Source organism: Hyla sarda, unplaced genomic scaffold (assembly GCF_029499605.1).
Source record: "Hyla sarda isolate aHylSar1 unplaced genomic scaffold, aHylSar1.hap1 scaffold_1048, whole genome shotgun sequence".
NCBI lineage: Eukaryota > Metazoa > Chordata > Amphibia > Anura > Hylidae > Hyla > Hyla sarda.
In genome coordinates, this window is record NW_026607667.1 from 73,943 (window position 1) to 97,845 (window position 23,903).

General features: G+C 52.3%; 1 protein-coding gene across 2 annotated transcripts in view; it reads right to left on the bottom strand.

Annotated features, from left to right (window-relative positions):
* NPTX1 (neuronal pentraxin 1) overlaps positions 1–22,296 on the bottom strand; it is a 57,524-nt gene extending 35,228 nt beyond the window's left edge. The window contains exons 1-2 of one of the 2 annotated variants that reach the window (XM_056551444.1): positions 21,730–22,296; positions 15,747–15,951 (exon numbers count right to left, since the gene is read on the bottom strand). In XM_056551444.1, the coding sequence (XP_056407419.1) occupies positions 15,747–15,951; positions 21,730–22,182 (658 nt within the window). In that variant the 5' untranslated portion in view covers positions 22,183–22,296. Of the gene's footprint in view, positions 1–15,746; positions 15,955–21,729 lie in introns of both variants that reach the window. The other variant, XM_056551443.1, reaches the window with a different exon arrangement.
* Between the last annotated feature and the right edge of the window lie 1,607 nt (positions 22,297–23,903).

The following is a 23,903-nucleotide window of genomic DNA, read 5'->3' on the forward strand; positions in this document are numbered from 1 at the left end:
CCCCCCGGATGGGCTGCAGGGAGCGCTAGAGCAGAATGATGACTCCATGTACCCCCCGGATGGGCTGCGAGGACGCTAGAGCAGAATGATGATTCCATGTACCCCCCAGATGGGCTGCAGGGAGCGCTAGAGCAGAATGATGATTCCATGTATCCCCCAGATAGGCTGCAGGGGGCACTAGAGCAGAATGATGATTCCATGTACCCCCCGGATGGGCTGCGAGGGCGATAGAGCAGAATGATGATTCCATGTACCCCCCAGATGGGCTGCAGGGGGTGCTAGAGCAGAATGATGACTCCATGTACCCCCCGGATGTGCTGCAGGGGGCGCTAGAGCAGAATGATGATTTCATGTACCCCCCCAGATGGGCTGCAGGGGGCGCTAGAGCAGAATGATGATTCCATGTACCCCCCGGATGGGCTGCAGGGGGCGCTAGAGGAGAATGATGATTCCATGTACCCCCCAGATGGGCTGCAGGGGGCGCTAGAGCAGAATGATGATTCCATGTACCCCCCAGATGGGCTGCAGGGGGCGCTAGAGCAGCATGATGATCCCATGTACCCCCCCCCCAGATGGGCTGCAGGGGGTGCTAGAGCAGCATGATGATTCCATGTACCCCCCAGATGGGCTGCAGGGGGCACTAGAGCAGAATGTTGATTTCATGTACCCCCCAGGATGGGCTGCAGGGGGCGCTAGAGCAGAATGATGACTCCATGTACCCCCCAGATGGGCTGCAGGGGGCGCTAGAGCAGAATGATGATTCCATGTACCCCCCGGATGGGCTGCGAGGGCGCTAGAGCAGAATGATGATTCTATGTACCCCCCCGGATGGGCTGCAGGGGACGCTACAGCAGCATGATGATTCCATGTACCCCCCAGATGGGCTGCGAGGGCGCTAGAGCAGCATGATGATTCCATTTACCCCCCAGATGGGCTGCAGGGGGCACTAGAGCAGAATGATGATTCCATGTACCCCCCGGATGGGCTGCAGGGTGCACTAGAGCGGAATGATGATTCCATGTACCCCCCAGATGGGCTGCAGGGGGAGCTAGAGCAGAATGATGATTCCATGTACCCCCTGGATGGGTTGCAGGGGGCGCTAGAGCAGAATGATGATTCCATGTACCCCCCGGATGGGCTGCGAGGGCGCTAGAGCAGAATGATGATTCCATGTACCCCCCGGATGGTCTGCAGGGGGCACTAGAGCAGAATGATGACTCCATGTACCCCCCGGATGGGCTGCAGGGGGCGCTAGAGCAGAATGATGATTCCATGTACCCCCCGGATGGTCTGCAGGGGGCGCTAGAGCAGAATGATGATTCCATGTACCCCCCCAGATGGGCTGCAGGGGGCTCTAGAGCAGAATGATGACTCCATGTACCCCCCAGATGGGCTGCAGGGGGCGCTAGAGCAGAATGATGATTCCATGTACCCCTCGGATGGGCTGCAGGGGGCGCTAGAGCAGAATGGTGACTCCATGTACCCCCCGGATGGGCTGCAGGGGGCGCTAGAGCAGAATGATGATTCCATGTACCCCCCGGATGGTCTGCAGGGGGCGCTAGAGCAGAATGATGACTCCATGTACCCCCCAGATGGGCTGCAGGGGGCGCTAGAGCAGAATGATGATTCCATGTACCCCCCGGATGGGCTGTAGGGGGCACTAGAGCAGAATGATGACTCCATGTATCCCCCAGATGGGCTGCAGGGGGCGCTAGAGCAGAATGATGATTCCATGTACCCCCCGGATGGGCTGCAGGGGGCGCTAGAGCAGAATGATGATTCCATGTACCCCCCGGATGGGCTGTAGGGGGCGCTAGAGCAGAATGATGATTCCATGTACTCCCCGGATGGGCTGCAGGGCGCGCTAGAGCAGAATGATGACTCCATGTAACCCCCAGAAGGGCTGAAGGGGGCGCTAGAGCAGAATGATGATTCCATGTACCCCCCAGATGGGCTGTAGGGGGCGATAGAGCAGAATGATGATTCCATGTACCCCCCAGATGGGCTGCAGGGGGCGCTAGAGCAGAATGATGATTCCATGTACCCCCTAGATGGGCTGCAGGGGGCGCTAGAGCAGAATGATGACTCCATGTACCCCCTAGATGGGCTGCAGGGGGCGCTAGAGCAGAATGATGATTCCATGTACCCCCCAGATGGGCTGCAGGGGGCACTAGAGCAGAATGATAATTCCATGTACCCCCCGGATGGGCTGCAGGGGGCGCTAGAGCAGAATGATGATCCCATGTACCCCCTGGATGGGCTGCAGGGGGCGCTAGAGCAGAATGATGACTCCATGTACCCCCCAGATGGGCTGCAGGGGGCGCTAGAGCAGAATGATGACTCCATGTACCCCCCGGATGGGCTGCAGGGGGCGCTAGAGCAGAATGATGATTCCATGTACCCCCCAGATGGGCTGCAGGGGGCGCTAGAGCAGAATGATGACTCCATGTACCCCCCAGATGGGCTGCAGGGGGCGCTAGAGCAGAATGATGATTCCATATACCCCCCAGATGGGCTGCAGGGGGCGCTAGAGCAGAATGATGATTCCATGTACCCCCCAGATGGGCTGCAGGGGGCGCTAGAGCAGAATGATGATTCCATGGACCCCCCAGATGGGCTGCAGGGGGCGCTAGAGCAGAATGATGACTCCATGTACCCCCCAGATGGGCTGCAGGGGGCACTAGAGCAGAATGATGATTCCATGTACCCCCCAGATGGGCTGCAGGGGGCGCTAGAGCAGAATGATGATTCCATGTACCCCCCAGATGGGCTGCAGGGGGAACTAGAGCAGAATGATGATTCCATGTACCCCCCGGATGGGCTGCAGGGGGCGCTAGAGCAGAATGATGACTCCATGTACCCCCCGGATGGGCTGCAGGGGGCGCTAGAGCAGAATGATGATTCCATATACCCCCCAGATGGGCTGCAGGGGGCGCTAGAGCAGAATGATGATTCCATGTACCCCCCGGATGGGCTGCAGGGGGCGCTAGAGGAGAATGATGATTCCATGTACCCCCCAGATGGGCTGCAGGGGCGTTAGAGCAGAATGATGATTCCATGTACCCCCCAGATGGGCTGCAGGGGCGCTAGAGCAGAATGATGATTCCATGTACCCCCCGGATGGGCTGCAGGGGGCGCTAGAGCAGAATGATGACTCCATGTACCCCCCGGATGGGCTGCAGGGGGCGCTAGAGCAGAATGATGATTCCATATACCCCCCAGATGGGCTGCAGGGGGCGCTAGAGCAGAATGATGATTCCATGTACCCCCCGGATGGGCTGCAGGGGGCGCTAGAGGAGAATGATGATTCCATGTACCCCCCAGATGGGCTGCAGGTGGCGCTAGAGCAGTATGATGATTCCATGTACCCACCAGATGGGCTGCAGGGGGCGCTAGAGCGGAATGATGATTCCATGTACCCCCAGATGGGCTGCAGGGGGCGCTAGAGCAGAATGATTATTCCATGTAACCCCTGGATGGGCTGCAGGGGGCGCTAGAGCAGAATAATGATTCCATGTACCCCCCGGATGGGCTGCGAGGGCGCTAGAGCAGAATGATGATTCCATGTACCCCCCAGATGGGCTGCAGGGGGCGCTAGAGCAGAATGATGATTCCATGTATCCCCCAGATAGGCTGCAGGGGGCGCTAGAGCAGAATGATGATTCCATGTATCCCCCAGATGGGCTGCAGGGGGCACTAGAGCAGAATGATGATTCCATGTATCCCCCAGATGGGCTGCAGGGAGCGCTAGAGCAGAATGATGATTCCATGTACCCCCCAGATGGGCTGCAGAGGGCGCTAGAGCAGAATGATGATTCCATGTACCCCCCAGATGGGCTGCAGGGGGCGCTAGAGCAGCATGATGATCCCATGTACCCCCCCCCCCAAGATGGGCTGTAGGGGGTGCTAGAGCAGCATGATGATTCCATGTACCCCCCAGATGGGCTGCAGGGGGCGCTAGAGCAGAATGATGATTCCATGTACCCCCCTGATGGGCTGCAGGGGACGCTAGAGCAGCATGATGATTCCATTTACCCCCCAGATGGGCTGCAGGGGGCGCTAGAGCGGAATGATGATTTCATGTACCCCCAGATGTGCTGCAGGAGGCGCTAGAGCAGAATGATTATTCCATGTACCCCCTTGATGGGCTGCAGGGGGTGCTAGAGCAGAATAATGATTCCATGTACCCCCCGGATGGGCTGCGAGGGCGCTAGAGCAGAATGATGATTCCATGTACCCCCCAGATGGGCTGCAGGGGGCGCTAGAGGAGAATGATGATTCCATGTACCCCCCAGATGGGCTGCAGGGGGCGCTAGAGCAGAATGATGATTCCATGTACCCCCCAGATGGGCTGCAGGGGGCGCTAGAGCAGAATGATGATTCCATGTACCCCCCAGATGGGCTGCAGGGGGAACTAGAGCAGAATGATGATTCCATGTACCCCCCGGATGGGCTGCAGGGGGCGCTAGAGCAGAATGATGACTCCATGTACCCCCCGGATGGGCTGCAGGGGGCGCTAGAGCAGAATGATGATTCCATATACCCCCCAGATGGGCTGCAGGGGGCGCTAGAGCAGAATGATGATTCCATGTACCCCCCGGATGGGCTGCAGGGGGCGCTAGAGGAGAATGATGATTCCATGTACCCCCCAGATGGGCTGCAGGGGCGTTAGAGCAGAATGATGATTCCATGTACCCCCCAGATGGGCTGCAGGGGCGCTAGAGCAGAATGATGATTCCATGTACCCCCCGGATGGGCTGCAGGGGGCGCTAGAGCAGAATGATGACTCCATGTACCCCCCGGATGGGCTGCAGGGGGCGCTAGAGCAGAATGATGATTCCATATACCCCCCAGATGGGCTGCAGGGGGCGCTAGAGCAGAATGATGATTCCATGTACCCCCCGGATGGGCTGCAGGGGGCGCTAGAGGAGAATGATGATTCCATGTACCCCCCAGATGGGCTGCAGGTGGCGCTAGAGCAGTATGATGATTCCATGTACCCACCAGATGGGCTGCAGGGGGCGCTAGAGCGGAATGATGATTCCATGTACCCCCAGATGGGCTGCAGGGGGCGCTAGAGCAGAATGATTATTCCATGTAACCCCTGGATGGGCTGCAGGGGGCGCTAGAGCAGAATAATGATTCCATGTACCCCCCGGATGGGCTGCGAGGGCGCTAGAGCAGAATGATGATTCCATGTACCCCCCAGATGGGCTGCAGGGGGCGCTAGAGCAGAATGATGATTCCATGTATCCCCCAGATAGGCTGCAGGGGGCGCTAGAGCAGAATGATGATTCCATGTATCCCCCAGATGGGCTGCAGGGGGCACTAGAGCAGAATGATGATTCCATGTATCCCCCAGATGGGCTGCAGGGAGCGCTAGAGCAGAATGATGATTCCATGTACCCCCCAGATGGGCTGCAGAGGGCGCTAGAGCAGAATGATGATTCCATGTACCCCCCAGATGGGCTGCAGGGGGCGCTAGAGCAGCATGATGATCCCATGTACCCCCCCCCCCAAGATGGGCTGTAGGGGGTGCTAGAGCAGCATGATGATTCCATGTACCCCCCAGATGGGCTGCAGGGGGCGCTAGAGCAGAATGATGATTCCATGTACCCCCCTGATGGGCTGCAGGGGACGCTAGAGCAGCATGATGATTCCATTTACCCCCCAGATGGGCTGCAGGGGGCGCTAGAGCGGAATGATGATTTCATGTACCCCCAGATGTGCTGCAGGAGGCGCTAGAGCAGAATGATTATTCCATGTACCCCCTTGATGGGCTGCAGGGGGTGCTAGAGCAGAATAATGATTCCATGTACCCCCCGGATGGGCTGCGAGGGCGCTAGAGCAGAATGATGATTCCATGTACCCCCCAGATGGGCTGCAGGGAGCGCTAGAACAGAATGATGATTCCATGTATCCCCCAGATAGGCTGCAGGGGGCACTAGAGCAGAATGATGATTCCATGTACCCCCCGGATGGGCTGCGAGGGCGATAGAGCAGAATGATGATTCCATGTACCTCCCGGATGGGCTGCAGGGGGTGCTAGAGCAGAATGATGACTCCATGTACCCCCCGGATGGGCTGCAGGGGGCGCTAGAGCAGAATGATGATTCCATGTACCCCCCCAGATGGGCTGCAGGGGGCGCTAGAGCAGATTGATGATTCCATGTACCCCCCGGATGGGCTGCAGGGGGCGCTAGAGGAGAATGATGATTCCATGTACCCCCCAGATGGGCTGCAGGGGGCGCTAGAGCAGAATGATGATTCCATGTACCCCCCAGATGGGCTGCAGGGGGCGCTAGAGCAGCATGATGATCCCATGTACCCCCCCCCAGATGGGCTGCAGGGGGTGCTAGAGCAGCATGATGATTCCATGTACCCCCCAGATGGGCTGCAGGGGGTGCTAGAGCAGAATGTTGATTTCATGTACCCCCCAGGATGGGCTGCAGGGGGCGCTAGAGCAGAATGATGACTCCATGTACCCCCCAGATGGGCTGCAGGGGGCGCTAGAGCAGAATGATGATTCCATGTACCCCCCGGATGGGCTGCGAGGGCGCTAGAGCAGAATGATGATTCCATGTACCCCCCCGGATGGGCTGCAGGGGACGCTAGAGCAGCATGATGATTCCATGTACCCCCCAGATGGGCTGCGAGGGCGCTAGAGCAGCATGATGATTCCATTTACCCCCCAGATGGGCTGCAGGGGGCACTAGAGCAGAATGATGATTCCATGTACCCCCCAGATGGGCTGCAGGGGGAGCTAGAGCAGAATGATGATTCCATGTATCCCCTGGATGGGTTGCAGGGGGCGCTAGAGCAGAATGATGATTCCATATACCCCCCGGATGGGCTGCGAGGGCGCTAGAGCAGAATGATGATTCCATGTACCCCCCGGATGGTCTGCAGGGGGCACTAGAGCAGAATGATGACTCCATGTACCCCCCGGGTGGGCTGCAGGGGGTGCTAGAGCAGAATGATGATTCCATGTACCCCCCGGATGGTCTGCAGGGGGCGCTAGAGCAGAATGATGATTCCATGTACCCCCCCAGATGGGCTGCAGGGGGCACTAGAGCAGAATGATGACTCCATGTACCCCCCAGATGGGCTGCAGGGGGCGCTAGAGCAGAATGATGATTCCATGTACCCCTCGGATGGGCTGCAGGGGGCGCTAGAGCAGAATGGTGACTCCATGTACCCCCCGGATGGGCTGCAGGGGGCGCTAGAGCAGAATGATGATTCCATGTACCCCCCGGATGGTCTGCAGGGGGCGCTAGAGCAGAATGATGACTCCATGTACCCCCCAGATGGGCTGCAGGGGGCGCTAGAGCAGAATGATGATTCCATGTACCCCCCGGATGGGCTGTAGGGGGCACTAGAGCAGAATGATGACTCCATGTATCCCCCAGATGGGCTGCAGGGGGCGCTAGAGCAGAATGATGATTCCATGTACCCCCCGGATGGGCTGTAGGGGGCGCTAGAGCAGAATGATGATTCCATGTACCCCCCGGATGGGCTGTAGGGGGCGCTAGAGCAGAATGATGATTCCATGTACCCCACGGATGGGCTGCAGGGCGCGCTAGAGCAGAATGATGACTCCATGTAACCCCCAGAATGGCTGAAGGGGGCGCTAGAGCAGAATGATGATTCCATGTACCCCCCAGATGGGCTGTAGGGGGCGCTAGAGCAGAATGATGATTCCATGTACCCCCCAGATGGGCTGCAGGGGGCGCTAGAGCAGAATGATGATTCCATGTACCCCCTAGATGGGCTGCAGGGGGCGCTAGAGCAGAATGATGACTCCATGTACCCCCTAGATGGGCTGCAGGGGGCGCTAGAGCAGAATGATGATTCCATGTACCCCCCAGATGGGCTGCAGGGGGCACTAGAGCAGAATGATGATTCCATGTACCCCCCGGATGGGCTGCAGGGGGCGCTAGAGCAGAATGATGATCCCATGTACCCCCCGGATGGGCTGCAGGGGGCGCTAGAGCAGAATGATGATCCCATGTACCCCCTGGATGGGCTGCAGGGGGCGCTAGAGCAGAATGATGACTCCATGTACCCCCCAGATGGGCTGCAGGGGGCGCTAGAGCAGAATGATGACTCCATGTACCCCCCGGATGGGCTGCAGGGGGCGCTAGAGCAGAATGATGATTCCATGTACCCCCCAGATGGGCTGCAGGGGGCGCTAGAGCAGAATGATGACTCCATGTACCCCCCAGATGGGCTGCAGGGGGCGCTAGAGCAGAATGATGATTCCATATACCCCCCAGATGGGCTGCAGGGGGCGCTAGAGCACAATGATGATTCCATGTACCCCCCAGATGGGCTGCAGGGGGTGCTAGAGCAGAATGATGATTCCATGGACCCCCCAGATGGGCTGCAGGGGGCGATAGAGCAGAATGATGACTCCATGTACCCCCCAGATGGGCTGCAGGGGGCACTAGAGCAGAATGATGATTCCATGTACCCCCCAGATGGGCTGCAGGGGGCGCTAGAGCAGAATGATAATTCCATGTACCCCCCGGATGGGCTTCAGGGGGCGCTAGAGCAGAATGATGATTCCATGTACCCCCCAGATGGGCTGCAGGGGGCACTAGAGCAGAATGATGATTCCATGTACCCCCCAGATGGGCTGCAGGGGGTGCTAGAGCAGAATGATGATTCCATATACCCCCCAGATGGGCTGCAGGGGGCGCTAGAGCAGAATGATGATTCCATGTACCCCCCAGATGGGCTGCAGGGGGCGCTAGAGCAGAATGATGATTCCATGTACCCCCCGGATGGGCTGCAGGGAGCGCTAGAGCAGAATGATGACTCCATGTACCCCCCGGATGGGCTGCAGGGGGCGCTAGAGCAGAATGATGATTCCATATACCCCCCAGATGGGCTGCAGGGGGGGCTAGAGCAGAATGATGATTCCATGTACCCCCCAGATGGGCTGCAGGGGCGCTAGAGCAGAATGATGATTCCATGTACCCCCCAGATGGGCTGCAGGGGGCGCTAGAGAAGAATGATGATTCCATGTACCCCCCAGATGGGCTGCAGGGGGCGCTAGAGCAGAATGATGATTCCATGTATCCCACAGATGGGCTGCAGGGGGCGCTAGAGCAGAATGATGACTCCATGTACCCCCCAGATGGGCTGCAGGGGGCGCTAGAGCAGAATGATGATTCCATGTACCCCCCAGATGGGCTGCAGGGGGCACTAGAGCAGAATGATGATTCCCTGTACCCCCCGGATGGGCTGCAGGGGGCGCTAGAGCAGAATGATGACTCCATGTACCCCCCGGATGGGCTGCGAGGGCGCTAGAGCAGAATGATGATTCCATATACCCCCCAGATGGGCTGCAGGGGGCGCTAGAGCAGAATGATGATTCCATGTACCCCCCAGATGGGCTGCAGGGGCGCTAGAGCAGAATGATGATTCCATGTACCCCCCAGATGGGCTGCAGGGGCGCTAGAGCAGAATGATGATTCCATGTACCCCCCAGATGGGCTACAGGGGGCGCTAGAGCAGAATGATGATTCCATGTACCCCCCAGATGGGCTGCAGGGGGCGCTAGAGCAGAATGATGATTCCATGTACCCCCCAGATGGGCTGCAGGGGGAACTAGAGCAGAATGATGATTCCATGTACCCCCCGGATGGGCTGCAGGGGGCGCTAGAGCAGAATGATGATTCCATGTACCCCCCAGATGGGCTGCAGGGGCGCTAGAGCAGAATGATGATTCCATGTACCCCCCAGATGGGCTGCAGGGGCGCTAGAGCAGAATGATGATTCCATGTACCCCCCAGATGGGCTACAGGGGGCGCTAGAGCAGAATGATGATTCCATGTACCCCCCAGATGGGCTGCAGGGGGCGCTAGAGCAGAATGATGATTCCATGTACCCCCCAGATGGGCTGCAGGGGGAACTAGAGCAGAATGATGATTCCATGTACCCCCCGGATGGGCTGCAGGGGGCGCTAGAGCAGAATGATGACTCCATGTACCCCCCGGATGGGCTGCAGGGGGCGCTAGAGCAGAATGATGATTCCATGTACCCCCCGGATGGGCTGCAGGGGGCGCTAGAGGAGAATGATGATTCCATGTACCCCCCAGATGGGCTGCAGGGGGCGCTAGAGCAGAATGTTGATTCCATGTACCCCCCAGATGGGCTGCAGGGGGCGCTAGAGCAGAATGATGATTCCATGTACCCCCCAGATGGGCTGCAGGGGGAACTAGAGCAGAATGATGATTCCATGTACCCCCCGGATGGGCTGCAGGGGGCGCTAGAGCAGAATGATGACTCCATGTACCCCCCGGATGGGCTGCAGGGGGCGCTAGAGCAGAATGATGATTCCATATACCCCCCAGATGGGCTGCAGGGGGCGCTAGAGCAGAATGATGATTCCATGTACCCCCCGGATGGGCTGCAGGGGGCGCTAGAGGAGAATGATGATTCCATGTACCCCCCAGATGGGCTGCAGGGGGCGCTAGAGCAGAATGATGATTCCATGTACCCCCCAGATGGGCTGCAGGGGGCGCTAGAGCAGCATGATGATCCCATGTACCCCCCCCCCCCCAGATGGGCTGCAGGGGGTGCTAGAGCAGCATGATGATTCCATGTACCCCAGATGGGCTGCAGGGGGTGCTAGAGCAGAATGTTGATTTCATGTACCCCCCAGATGGGCTGCAGGGGCGCTAGAGCAGCATGATGATTCCAATTACCCCCCAGATGGGCTGCAGGGGGCGCTAGAGCAGAATGATGACTCCATGTACCCCCCAGATGGGCTGCAGGGGGCGCTAGAGCAGAATGATGACTCCATGTACCCCCCAGATGGGCTGCAGGGGGCGCTAGAGCAGAATGATGAATCCATGTACCCCCCCAGATGGGCTGCCGGGGGCGCTAGAGCAGAATGATGATTCCATGTACCCATCAGATGGGCTGCAGGGGGCGCTAGAGCAGAATGATGATTCCATGTACCCCCCGGATGGGCTGCGAGGGCGGTAGAGCAGAATGATGATTCCATGTACCCCCCAGATGGGCTGCTAGGGGCGCTAGAGCAGAATGATGATTCCATGTATCCCCCAGATGGGCTGCAGGGTGCGCTAGAGCAGAATGATGATTCCATGTACCCCCCAGATGGGCTGCAGAGGGCGCTAGAGCAGAATGATGATTCCATGTACCTCCCAGATGGGCTGCAAGGGCCGCTAGAGCAGCATGATGATCCCATGTACCCCCCCCCCAGATGGGCTGTAGGTGGTGCTAGAGCAGCATGATGATTCCATGTACCCCCCAGATGGGCTGCAGGGGGCGCTAGAGCAGAATGATGATTCCATGTACCCCCCTGATGGGCTGGGAGGGCGCTAGAGCAGAATGATGATTCCATGTATCCCCCCCGGATGGGCTGCAGGGGACGCTAGAGCAGCATGATGATTCCATTTACCCCCCAGATGGGCTGCAGGGGGCGCTAGAGCAGAATGATTATTCCATGTACCCACCAGATGGGCTGCAGGGGGCGCTAGAGCGGAATGATGATTCCATGTACCCCCAGATGGGCTGCAGGGGGCGCTAGAGCAGAATGATTATTCCATGTACCCCCTGGATGGGCTGCAGGGGGCGCTAGAGCAGAATAATGATTCCATGTACCCCCCGGATGGGCTGCGAGGGCGCTAGAGCAGAATGATGATTCCATGTACCCCCCAGATGGGCTGCAGGGGGCACTAGAGCAGAATGATGATTCCATGTATCCCCCAGATGGGCTGCAGGGGGCGCTAGAGCAGAATGATGATTCCATGTACCCCCCAGATGGGCTGCAGAGGGCGCTAGAGCAGAATGATGATTCCATGTACCCCCCAGATGGGCTGCAGGGGGCGCTAGAGCAGCATGATGATCCCATGTACCCCCCCCCCCCCCCAAGATGGGCTGTAGGGGGTGCTAGAGCAGCATGATGATTCCATGTACCCCCCAGATGGGCTGCAGGGGGCGCTAGAGCAGAATGATGATTCCATGTACCCCCCTGATGGGCTGCAGGGGACGCTAGAGCAGCATGATGATTCCATTTACCCCCCAGATGGGCTGCAGGGGGCGCTAGAGCAGAATGATGATTCCATGTACCCATCAGATGGGCTGCAGGGGGCGCTAGAGCAGAATGATGATTCCATGTACCCCCCGGATGGGCTGCGAGGGCGCTAGAGCAGAATGATGATTCCATGTACCCCCCAGATGGGCTGCAGGGGGCGCTAGAGCAGAATGATGATTCCATGTATCCCCCAGATGGGCTGCAGGGGGCGCTAGAGCAGAATGATGATTCCATGTACCCCCCAGATGGGCTGCAGAGGGCGCTAGAGCAGAATGATGATTCCATGTACCCCCCAGATGGGCTGCAAGGGCCGCTAGAGCAGCATGATGATCCCATGTACCTCCCCCCCCCCCCCAGATGGGCTGTAGGGGGTGCTAGAGCAGCATGATGATTCCATGTACCCCCCAGATGGGCTGCAGGGGGCGCTAGAGCAGAATGATGATTCCATGTACCCCCCTGATGGGCTGGGAGGGCGCTAGAGCAGAATGATGATTCCATGTATCCCCCCCGGATGGGCTGCAGGGGACGCTAGAGCAGCATGACGATTCCATTTACCCCCCAGATGGGCTGCAGGGGGCGCTAGAGCAGAATGATTATTCCATGTACCCACCAGATGGGCTGCAGGGGGCGCTAGAGCGGAATGATGATTCCATGTACCCCCAGATGGGCTGCAGGGGGCGCTAGAGCAGAATGATTATTCCATGTACCCCCTGGATGGGCTGCAGGGGGCGCTAGAGCAGAATAATGATTCCATGTACCCCCCGGATGGGCTGCAAGGGCGCTAGAGCAGAATGATGATTCCATGTACCCCCCAGATGGGCTGCAGGGGGCGCTAGAGCAGCATGATGATTCCATGTATCCCCCAGATAGGCTGCAGGGGGCGCTAGAGCAGAATGATGATTCCATGTATCCCCCAGATGGGCTGCAGGGGGCACTAGAGCAGAATGATGATTCCATGTATCCCCCAGATGGGCTGCAGGGGGCGCTAGAGCAGAATGATGATTCCATGTACCCCCCAGATGGGCTGCAGAGGGCGCTAGAGCAGAATGATGATTCCATGTACCCCCCAGATGGGCTGCAGGGGGCGCTAGAGCAGCATGATGATCCCATGTACCCCCCCCCCCCCAAGATGGGCTGTAGGGGGTGCTAGAGCAGCATGATGATTCCATGTACCCCCCAGATGGGCTGCAGGGGGCGCTAGAGCAGAATGATGATTCCATGTACCCACCAGATGGGCTGCAGGGGGCGCTAGAGCGGAATGATGATTCCATGTACCCCCAGATGGGCTGCAGGGGGCGCTAGAGCAGAATGATTATTCCATGTACCCCCTGGATGGGCTGCAGGGGGTGCTAGAGCAGAATAATGATTCCATGTACCCCCCGGATGGGCTGCGAGGGCGCTAGAGCAGAATGATGATTCCATGTACCCCCCAGATGGGCTGCAGGGAGCGCTAGAGCAGAATGATGATTCCATGTACCCCCCGGATGGGCTGCGAGGGCGATAGAGCAGAATGATGATTCCATGTACCCTCCGGATGGGCTGCAGGGGGTGCTAGAGCAGAATGATGACTCCATGTACCCCCCGGATGGGCTGCAGGGGGCGCTAGAGCAGAATGATGATTCCATGTACCCCCCAGATGGGCTGCAGGGGGCGCTAGAGCAGAATGATGATTCCATGTACCCCCCGGATGGGCTGCAGGGGGCGCTAGAGGAGAATGATGATTCCATGTACCCCCCAGATGGGCTGCAGGGGGCGCTAGAGCAGAATGATGATTCCATGTACCCCCCAGATGGGCTGCAGGGGGTGCTAGAGCAGCATGATGATCCCATGTACCCCCCCAGATGGGCTGCAGGGGGTGCTAGAGCAGCATGATGATTCCATGTACCCCCCAGATGGGCTGCAGGGGGTGCTAGAGCAGAATGTTGATTTCATGTACCCCCCAGGATGGGCTGCAGGGGGCGCTAGAGCAGAATGATGACTCCATGTACCCCCCAGATGGGCTGCAGGGGGCGCTAGAGCAGAATGATGATTCCATGTACCCCCCGGATGGGCTGCGAGGGCGCTAGAGCAGAATGATGATTCCATGTACCCCCCCGGATGGGCTGCAGGGGACGCTAGAGCAGCATGATGATTCCATGTACCCCCCAGATGGGCTGCGAGGGCGCTAGAGCAGCATGATGATTCCATTTACCCCCCAGATGGGCTGCAGGGGGCACTAGAGCAGAATGATGATTCCATGTACCCCCCGGATGGACTGCAGGGTGCACTAGAGCGGAATGATGATTCCATGTACCCCCCAGATGGGCTGCAGGGGGTGCTAGAGCAGAATGATGATTCCATGTACCCCCTGGATGGGTTGCAGGGGGCGCTAGAGCAGAATGATGATTCCATGTACCCCCCGGATGGGCTGCGAGGGCGCTAGAGCAGAATGATGATTCCATGTACCCCCCGGATGGTCTGCAGGGGGCACTAGAGCAGAATGATGACTCCATGTACCCCCCGGATGGTCTGCAGGGGGCGCTAGAGCAGAATGATGATTCCATGTACCCCCCCAGATGGGCTGCAGGGGGCACTAGAGCAGAATGATGACTCCATGTACCCCCCAGATGGGCTGCAGGGGGCGCTAGAGCAGAATGATGATTCCATGTACCCCTCGGATGGGCTGCAGGGGGCGCTAGAGCAGAATGGTGACTCCATGTACCCCCCGGATGGGCTGCAGGGGGCGCTAGAGCAGAATGATGATTCCATGTACCCCCCGGATGGTCTGCAGGGGGCGCTAGAGCAGAATGATGATTCCATGTACCCCCCCATATGGGCTGCAGGGGGCACTAGAGCAGAATGATGACTCCATGTACCCCCCAGATGGGCTGCAGGGGGCGCTAGAGCAGATTGATGATTCCATGTAACCCTCGGATGGGCTGCAGGGGGCGCTAGAGCAGAATGGTGACTCCATGTACCCCCCGGATGGGCTGCAGGGGGCGCTAGAGCAGAATGATGATTCCATATACCCCCCCCCCAGATGGGCTGCAGGGGGCGCTAGAGCAGAATGATGACTCCATGTACCCCCCCGGATGGGCTGCAGTGGGCGCTAGAGCAGAATGATGATTCCATGTACCCTCTGGATGGGCTGCAGGGGGCGCTAGAGCAAAATGATGATTCTATGTACCCCTCGGATTGACTGCAGGGGCGCTAGAGCAGAATGATGACTCCATGTACCCCCCCCCCCCCGGATGGGCTGCAGGGGGCGTTAGAGCAGAATGATGATTCCATGTACCCCCCCAGATGGGCTGCAGGGGGCGTTAGAGCAGAATGATGATTCCATGTACCCCCCCAGATGGGCTGCAGGGGGCGCTAGAGCAGAATTATGATTCCATGTACCCCCCAGATGGGCTGCAGGGCGCGCTAGAGCAGAATGATGACTCCATGTACCCCCCGGATGGGCTGCAGGGGGCGCTAAAGCAGAATGATGATATAGTACTCCGGGTACAATGCTGGAGAACGATCGATTGGTATTCTGCCGGCATCTTGTGGCCAAATGGACCGGGCTGCGAGAACTAAAGGTTCTGAGGTCACTAGACCCATCTACAGCAAGAGCACGACCCCCATCATCCCTGAGGTAGGAGATCGGATCCTCTCTGTACTGGAATCATGTGTTACCTGTAGTTCCCTCACTCACCCTTCTCCAGGTCGGTGATCCTCTGCTGCAGGGAGGTCAGGGCGCTCTCGATCTTGCCCCTCAGCTCGGTCTCGTTCTTCAGGGTGACCTTCCCCTCTTCCAGGTTGTTGACCCTGGACAGGACTTGTTTCTCCAGGTCGTCGATCTTGGTCTGCAGCAGGTCCTTCAGGGTGCTGGCCTGGGTGGAGGCGTTCCCTCTGCTGTACTGCTGCGGGGCAAGGGCAAGAGTCAGAGGGGCCCCTGGGGAATGTGGGATGGGGGCCCTGGGGAATGGGGGAAGGGGGCCCTGGAGAATGGGGGATGGGGACCCTGGAGAAAGGGGGATGGGGGCCCTGGGGAATGGGGGATGGGGGCCCTGGGGAATGGATGCCCTAGGGAATGGGGGATGGGGGCCCTGGAGAATGGCGGAATGGGGCCCTGGAGAATGAGGGATGGGGGCCATGGGGGATGGGGGCCCTGGGGAATGGGGGCCCTGGAGAATGGGGGCCCTGGGGAATGGGGATGGGGACCCTGGCGAATGGGGGATGGGGGCCCTGGGGGATGGGGGCCCTGGGGAATGGGGGCCCTGGAGAATGGGGGCCCTGGGAAATGGGGGCCCTGGGGAATAGGGGATGGGGGCCCTGGGGAATGGGGGCCCTGGGGAATGGGGGCCCTGGAGAATGGGGGCCCTGGAGAATGGGGGATGGGGACCCTGGAGAATGGGGGATGGGGGCCCTGGGGAATGGGGTATGGGGGCCCTGGGGAATGGGGGCCCTAGGGAATGGGGGATGGGGGCCCTGGGGAATGAGGGATGGGGTTCCTGGGGAATGGGGGATGGGGGCCCTGGGGAATGAGGACCCTGGGTACCAGCAGAATGATTCCCCAGTATAACTGTCCCTGTCTCCCTATTCCCATCTATTAGTTATTATTAACCCTTTATCTGTCTCCCTATTCCCATCTATTACTTATGATTAACCCTTTATCTGTCTCCCTATTCCCATCTATTACTTATTATTAACCCTTTATCTGTCTCCCTATTCCCATCTATTAGTTATTATTAACCCTTTCCCTGTCTCCCTATTCTATTAGTTATTATTAACCCTTTATCTGTCTCCCTATTCCCATTTATTAGTTATTATTAACCCTTTATCTGTCTCCCTATTCCCATCTATAACTTATTATTAACCTTTTCCCTGTCTCCCTATTCCCATCTATTACTTATTATTAACCCTTTATCTGTCTCCCTATTCCCATCTATTACTTATTATTAACCCTTTATCTGTCTCCCTATTCCCATCTATTAGTTATTATTAACCCTTTCCCTGTCTCCCTATTCCCATCTATTACTTATTATTAACCCTTTATCTGTCTCCCTATTCCCATCTATTAGTTATTATTAACCCTTTATCTGTCTCCCTATTCCCATCTATTACTTATTATTAACCCTTTCTCTGTCTCCCTATTCCCATCTATTAGTTATTATTAACCCTTTCCCTGTCTCCCTATTCCCATCTATTAGTTATTATTAACCCTTTCCCTGTCTCCCTATTCCCATCTATTACTTATTATTAACCCTTTATCTGTCTCCCTATTTCCATCTATTAGTTATTATTAACCCTTTCCCTGTCTCCCTATTCCCATCTATTAGTTATTATTAACTCTTTCCCTGTCTCCCTATTCCCATCTATTAGTTATTATTAACCCTTTCCCTGTCTCCCTATTCCCATCTATTAGTTATTATTAACCCTTTATCTTTCTCCCTATTCCCATCTATTAGTTATTATTAACCCTTTCCCTGTCTCCCTATTCCCATCTATTACTTATTATTAACCCTTTATCTGTCTCCCTATTCCCATCTATTACTTATTATTAACCCTTTATCTGTCTCCCTATTTCCATCTATTAGTTATTATTAACCCTTTCCCTGTCTCCCTATTCCCATCTATTAGTTATTATTAACCCTTTCCCTGTCTCCCTATTCCCATCTATTAATTATTATTAACCCTTTCCCTGTCTCCCTATTCCCATCTATTAGTTATTATTAACCCTTTATCTGTCTCCCTATTCCCATCTATTAGTTATTATTAACCCTTTATCTGTCTCCCTATTCCCATCTATTACTTATCATTAACCCTTTATCTGTCTCCCTATTCCCATCTATTACTTATTATTAACCCTTTATCTGTCTCCCTATTCCCATCTATTACTTATTATTAACCCTTTATCTGTCTCCCTTTTCACATCTATTAGTTATTATTGACCCTTTATCTGTCTCCCTATTCCCATCTATTAGTTATTAACCCTTTCACTGTCTCCCTATTCCCATCTATTAGTTATTATTAACCCTTTATCTATCTCCCTATTCCCATCTATTAGTTATTATTAACCCTTTCCCTGTCTCCCTATTCCCATCTATTACTTATTATTAACCATTTATCTGTCTCCCTATTCCCATCTATTAGTTATTATTAACCCTTTCCCTGTCTCCCTATTCCCATCTATTACTTATGATTAACCCTTTATCTGTCTCCCTATTCCCATCTATTAGTTATTATTAACCCTTTATCTGTCTCCCTATTCCCATCTATTACTTATTATTAACCCTTTATCTGTCCCCCTATTCCCATCTATTATTTATTATTAACCCTTTATCTGTCTCCCTATTCCCATCTATTAGTTATTATTAACCCTTTTTCTATCTCCCTATTCCCATCTATTAGTTATTATTAACCCTTTCCCTGTCTCCCTATTCCCATCTATTACTTATTATTAACCCTTTATCTGTCCCCCTATTCCCATCTATTAGTTATTATTAACCCTTTCCCTGTCTCCCTATTACCATCTATTAGTTATTATTAACCCTTTATCTGTCTCCCTATTCCCATCTATTAGTTATTATTAACCCTTTCCATGTCTCCCTATTCCCATCTATTAGTTATTATTAACCCTTTGTCTGTCTCCCTATTCCCATCTATTAGTTATTATTAACCCTTTATCTGTCTCCCTCTTCCCATCTATTAGTTATTATTAACCCTTTATCTGTCTCCCTATTCCCATCTATTAGTTATTATTAACCCTTTATCTGTCTCCCTATTCCCATCTATTAACCCTTTCCCTGTCTCCTTATTCCCATCTATTAGTTATTATTAACCCTTTATCTGTCTCCCTATTCCCATCTATTAGTTATTATTAACCCTTTATCTGTCTCCCTATTCCCATCTATTAACCCTTTCCCTGTCTCCCTATTCCCATCTATTAGTTATTATTAACCCTTTATCTGTCTCCCTATTCCCATATATTAGTTATTATTAACCCTTTCCCTGTCTCCCTATTCCCATCTATTAACCCTTTCCCTGTCTCCCTATTCCAATCCATTAGTTATTATTAACCCTTTATCTGTCTCCCTATTCCCATCTATTACTTACTATTAACCCTTCATCTGTCTTCCTTTTTCCTTCTATTACTTATTATTAACCCTTTCCCTGTCTCCCTATTCCCATATATTAGTTATTATTAACCCTTTATCTGTCTCCCTATTCCCATCTATTAACCCTTTATCTGTCTCCCTATTCCCATCTATTAGTTATTATTAACCCTTTATCTGTCTCCCTATTCCCATCTATTAGTTATTACTAACCCTTTCCCTGTCTCCCTATTCCCATCTATTAGTTATTATTAACCCTTTATCTGTCTCCCTATTCCCATCTATTACTTACTATTAACCCTTCATCTGTCTTCCTTTTTCCTTCTATTACTTATTATTAACCCTTTCCCTGTCTCCCTATTCCAATCCATTAGTTATTATTAACCCTTTATCTGTCTCCCTATTCCCATCTATTAGTTATTATTAACCCTTTATCTGTCTCCCTATTCCCATCTATTAGTTGTTATTATTAACCCTTTATCTGTCTCCCTATTCCCATCTATTAGTTATTATTAAACCTTTATCTGTCTTCCTATTTCCTTCTATTACTTATCATTAACCCTTTCCCTGTCTCCCTATTCCCATCTATTAGTTATTATTAAACCTTTCCTTTCTCCCTATTTTCATCTGTAAGTTATTATTAACCCCTTCCCTGTCTTCCTATTCCAAATTATTAGTAAATAACCCTTTCCTAGTTTTCCTATTTCCAATTATTTGTTATTATTAACCCTTCCTCTGTCTTTCTATTACCAATTATTAGTTATTATTAACCTTTTCCTGGCTCCCTATTTCCATCTTTTAGTCATTAGTAACCCTTCCCTGTCTTTCTATTCCCAGCTATTAGTTATTAAGCCTTTCCCTGATCTACCATTCATGTCTATCAGTTATTATTAACTCTTTTCTTGTCTCCCTATTCCCATCTATGTTATTATTAACTCTTTCCTCGTCTCCCTATTCCCATGTATTAGTTATTATTAACCCTTTCCCTGTCTCCCAATTCCCGTCTCTTAGTTATTAACCCTTTCCTTTTCTCCTTATTTCCATCTATGATTTATTATTAACCATTTCCCTGTCTTCCCATTCCCATCTATATTTTATCATTAACCTTTCTTCCTATTTCCATCTATTAGTTATTAACTCTTTCCTTGTCTCTCTTCCCATTTATTAGTTATTATTAATCCTTCCCTGTCTCCCTATTCCCATCTATTAGTTTTTAACCCTTCCCGTCTTCCTATCCTTTGTATTAGTTGTTATCCTTTCCTATTAGTTAATATTAACCCTTTCCTATTCCCATATTTTAGTTAATATTAACTCTTTACTAGTCTTCCTATTCCCATCTATTATTTATTAACCCTTTCCTAGTCTTGCTATTCCCATCTATTAGTTGTTATTAACCATTTTCCTGTATTCCTATTCCCATCTATTTGATACTGTTATCCTTTGTTCTCTCTTCCTATTCCATCTATTAGTTCTCATTAACCCTTCCTTGTCTTCCTATTCCCATCTATTAGTTATTATTAACCCTTTCCCTGTCTTCCTATTCCGATCTATTAGTTATTATTAACCCTTTCCCTGTCTTCCTATTCCTATCTGCTGGTTATTAACCCTTCTTTATCTTTTAGTTACTAACCCTTCACTGTATCCCTATTCCAATCTATTAGTTATAATTAACCCTTCCTTGTCTTCCTATTACCATATATTAGTTAATATTACCCCTTTTCCTCTCTCCCTATTCCTACCTATTGGTTATTATTAACCCTTTCCCCGTCTCCCTATTCCCATCATTAGTTATTGTTAACCCATTTCCTGTCTTTTTTCCCCCTCATCTATTAGTTTGTATTAACCTTTTCCTGTATTCTTATTCCCATCTATTAACTATTAACCCTTTCCCTGTCTTTCTATTCCCAACTTTTACCTATTATTATCCTATTCCCTGTATTTTTATTCCCATATTTTAGTTGTTATTAACCCTTTCCATGACTTGCTGATTCTATCTTATAATTATTGACTATTTCCTTTACTTCTCATTCCCATCTATTAGTTTTTATTAACCCTTCCTTGTCTTCCATTCCCATCTATTAATAATTAACACTTTTCTGGTCTTCCAATACTCATCTATCAGTAATTATTAACCCTTTCTCGTTATTCCTATTCCCATTTTTTTATATTTTTAACCCTTTTCTAATCTTCCTATTGCCATTGATTAGTTGTTAACACTTTCCTTTTTCCCATTTCCATCTATTAGTCATTAATAACCCTTTCCCTGTCTTTCTGAGTTATGATCGCACCCATTGGGTAAATTATAGACTGTAAGCTCTTGCGGCCAGGACTCTCACTCTTCTTGTTGAATATTTAGTGTGTAAATCTCTTAAGTCTGATAATTGTCTATATTTGTTCCCTCATATCATATTACTGCAGAAATTGTTGGTGGTATAGAAATAAATATCATTATGATGATTATTATTTTTTGGGCGCTATATTAATAAATATTTCTTTGTTTGTGCTATATAAAAACCAATAATAATAATAATTATTATCATTATTATTATTGTTATTCTCAGTGCCCTCTATCAGACTCACCTCCAAATTTTCCAGCCTGGTCTTTAGACTTTGCAGAGTCTGCCCCAGCTGCGTGAGGGTCTCTGCCGTGGGGGTCCTGGACAGATCTCCCATTGTGTTTTTGCTGGTCCCTGTCTCTTTTTTCCTGGATCCTGGGGCTCCGACTTTGGCTTCACCAGGGGGGGTCTCCAGGATGCTTTGCCCCTCGCACCTGGCCAGTTTGCCTGTCAAGTCCCTGATGGTGTCCTTCTGATTCATGATAGTCTCTTTCTGCTGGATGACCGTCTCCCTCAGCTGGAGTATGGTGGTCTTCAGGTCTTCTGTGGGACCACTGTTCTGCATTGACGAAGTGCACATATCCATGTCCACAGGCACTGAAGTGCATATAAACCTCGTTTGTGCAAAATTCTGTGCGGACCCACTGAGAAAAAAGAAGGAGAGGAGGAAGCATCTCCAGGAGCCTCCGGTGATCATGGCTTGGTCTTCAGTGCTGGACCCTGATGGCTTGAATGGAGGATAGACTGGGCTGGATTCAGCACCTGGAGCTGTCCACTGTCTAGTGCTTCCCCTGCTGCAGTGCCAGCCCCTTATATACAGAGGGGAGGAGGTGCAGCGTGTTATATACAGAGGGGAGGAGGCACAGCCTCTTATATATAGTGAGGAGGAGGCTCAGCCTCTTATATACAGAGGGGAGGAGGCTCAGCCTCACACAGGGAGGAAGGGATTCCTTTCTAATTGTCTTGTGACAGCCGCACACCAGCTTAACCCCATCATAGCTAAAAGGAGACAGCCACAGGGGCAGAGCAATGATGGGCTAAGGGACTACTGAAACCTCCTGGACTGGCCCAGAGCATTGCCCCCCAATACCCCAAAACAATGGGGAGCACCGCTCTAGTAGGCCATGTTCCAGGGAAGCATCTGGCCAGTAAATGGTTAAGGGATCCCGGGAGAAATAAAGCAGCTTGTTTTCTCTCTATAATAGCCAATTCTGCTGGAAACCAGCAAAGAGCCACAATACAGAACAGAGAATAAAGTTCATTCCAATTTGTGGGATCAGTCGAGAAAGCAAAGCTGGCCAATCAGATGAGGGGTTGGCTCAATAAAATCTCTGTGTAATTCTGACATTCTCCTATATGTCCTCCTCAGATATCGCCATAACTTCTTCTCTTCTCCTATATTTCCTCCTCAGATATCACCATAACTTCATGTCTTCTCCTATATGTCCTCGTCAAATATCACCATAACTTCTTGTCTTCTCCTATATGTCCTCGTCAGATATCACCATAACTTCATGTCTTCTCCTATATGTCCTCCTCAGATATCACCATAACTTATTGTCTTCTCCTATATGTCCTCCTCGGATATCACCATAACTTCTTCTCTTCTCCTATATGTCCTCCTCAGATATCACCATAACTTCTTGTCTTCTCCTATATGTCCTCCTCAGATATCACCATAACTTCTTGTCTTCTCCTATATGTCCTCCTCAGATATCACCATAACTTCTTGTCTTCTCCTATATGTTCTCCGCGGATATCACCATAACTTCTTCTCTTCTCCTATATGTCCTCCTCAGATATCACCATAACTTCTTGTCTTCTCCTATATGTCCTCCTCAGATATCACTATAACTTCTTGTCTTCTCCTATATGTCCTCCTCAGATATCACCATAACTTCATGTCTTCTCCTATATGTCCTCCTCAGATATCACCATAACTTCTTGTCTTCTCCTATATGTCCTCCTCAGATATCACCATAACTTCTTCTCTTCTCCTATATGTCCTCCTCAGATATCACCATAACTTCTTGTCTTCTCCTATATGTTCTCCGCGGATATCACCATAACTTCTTCTCTTCTCCTATATGTCCTCCTCAGATATTACCATAACTTCTTGTCTTCTCCTATATGTCCTCCTCAGATATCACCATAACTTCTTCTCTTCTCCTATATGTCCTCCTCAGATATCACCATAACTTCTTGTCTTCTCCTATATGTTCTCCGCGGATATCACCATAACTTCTTCTCTTCTCCTATATGTCCTCCTCAGATATTACCATAACTTCTTGTCTTCTCCTATATGTCCTCCTCAGATATCACCATAACTTCTTCTCTTCTCCTGTATGTCCTCCTCAGATATCACCATAACTTCTTGTCTTCTCCTATATGTCCTCCTCAGATATTACCATAACTTCT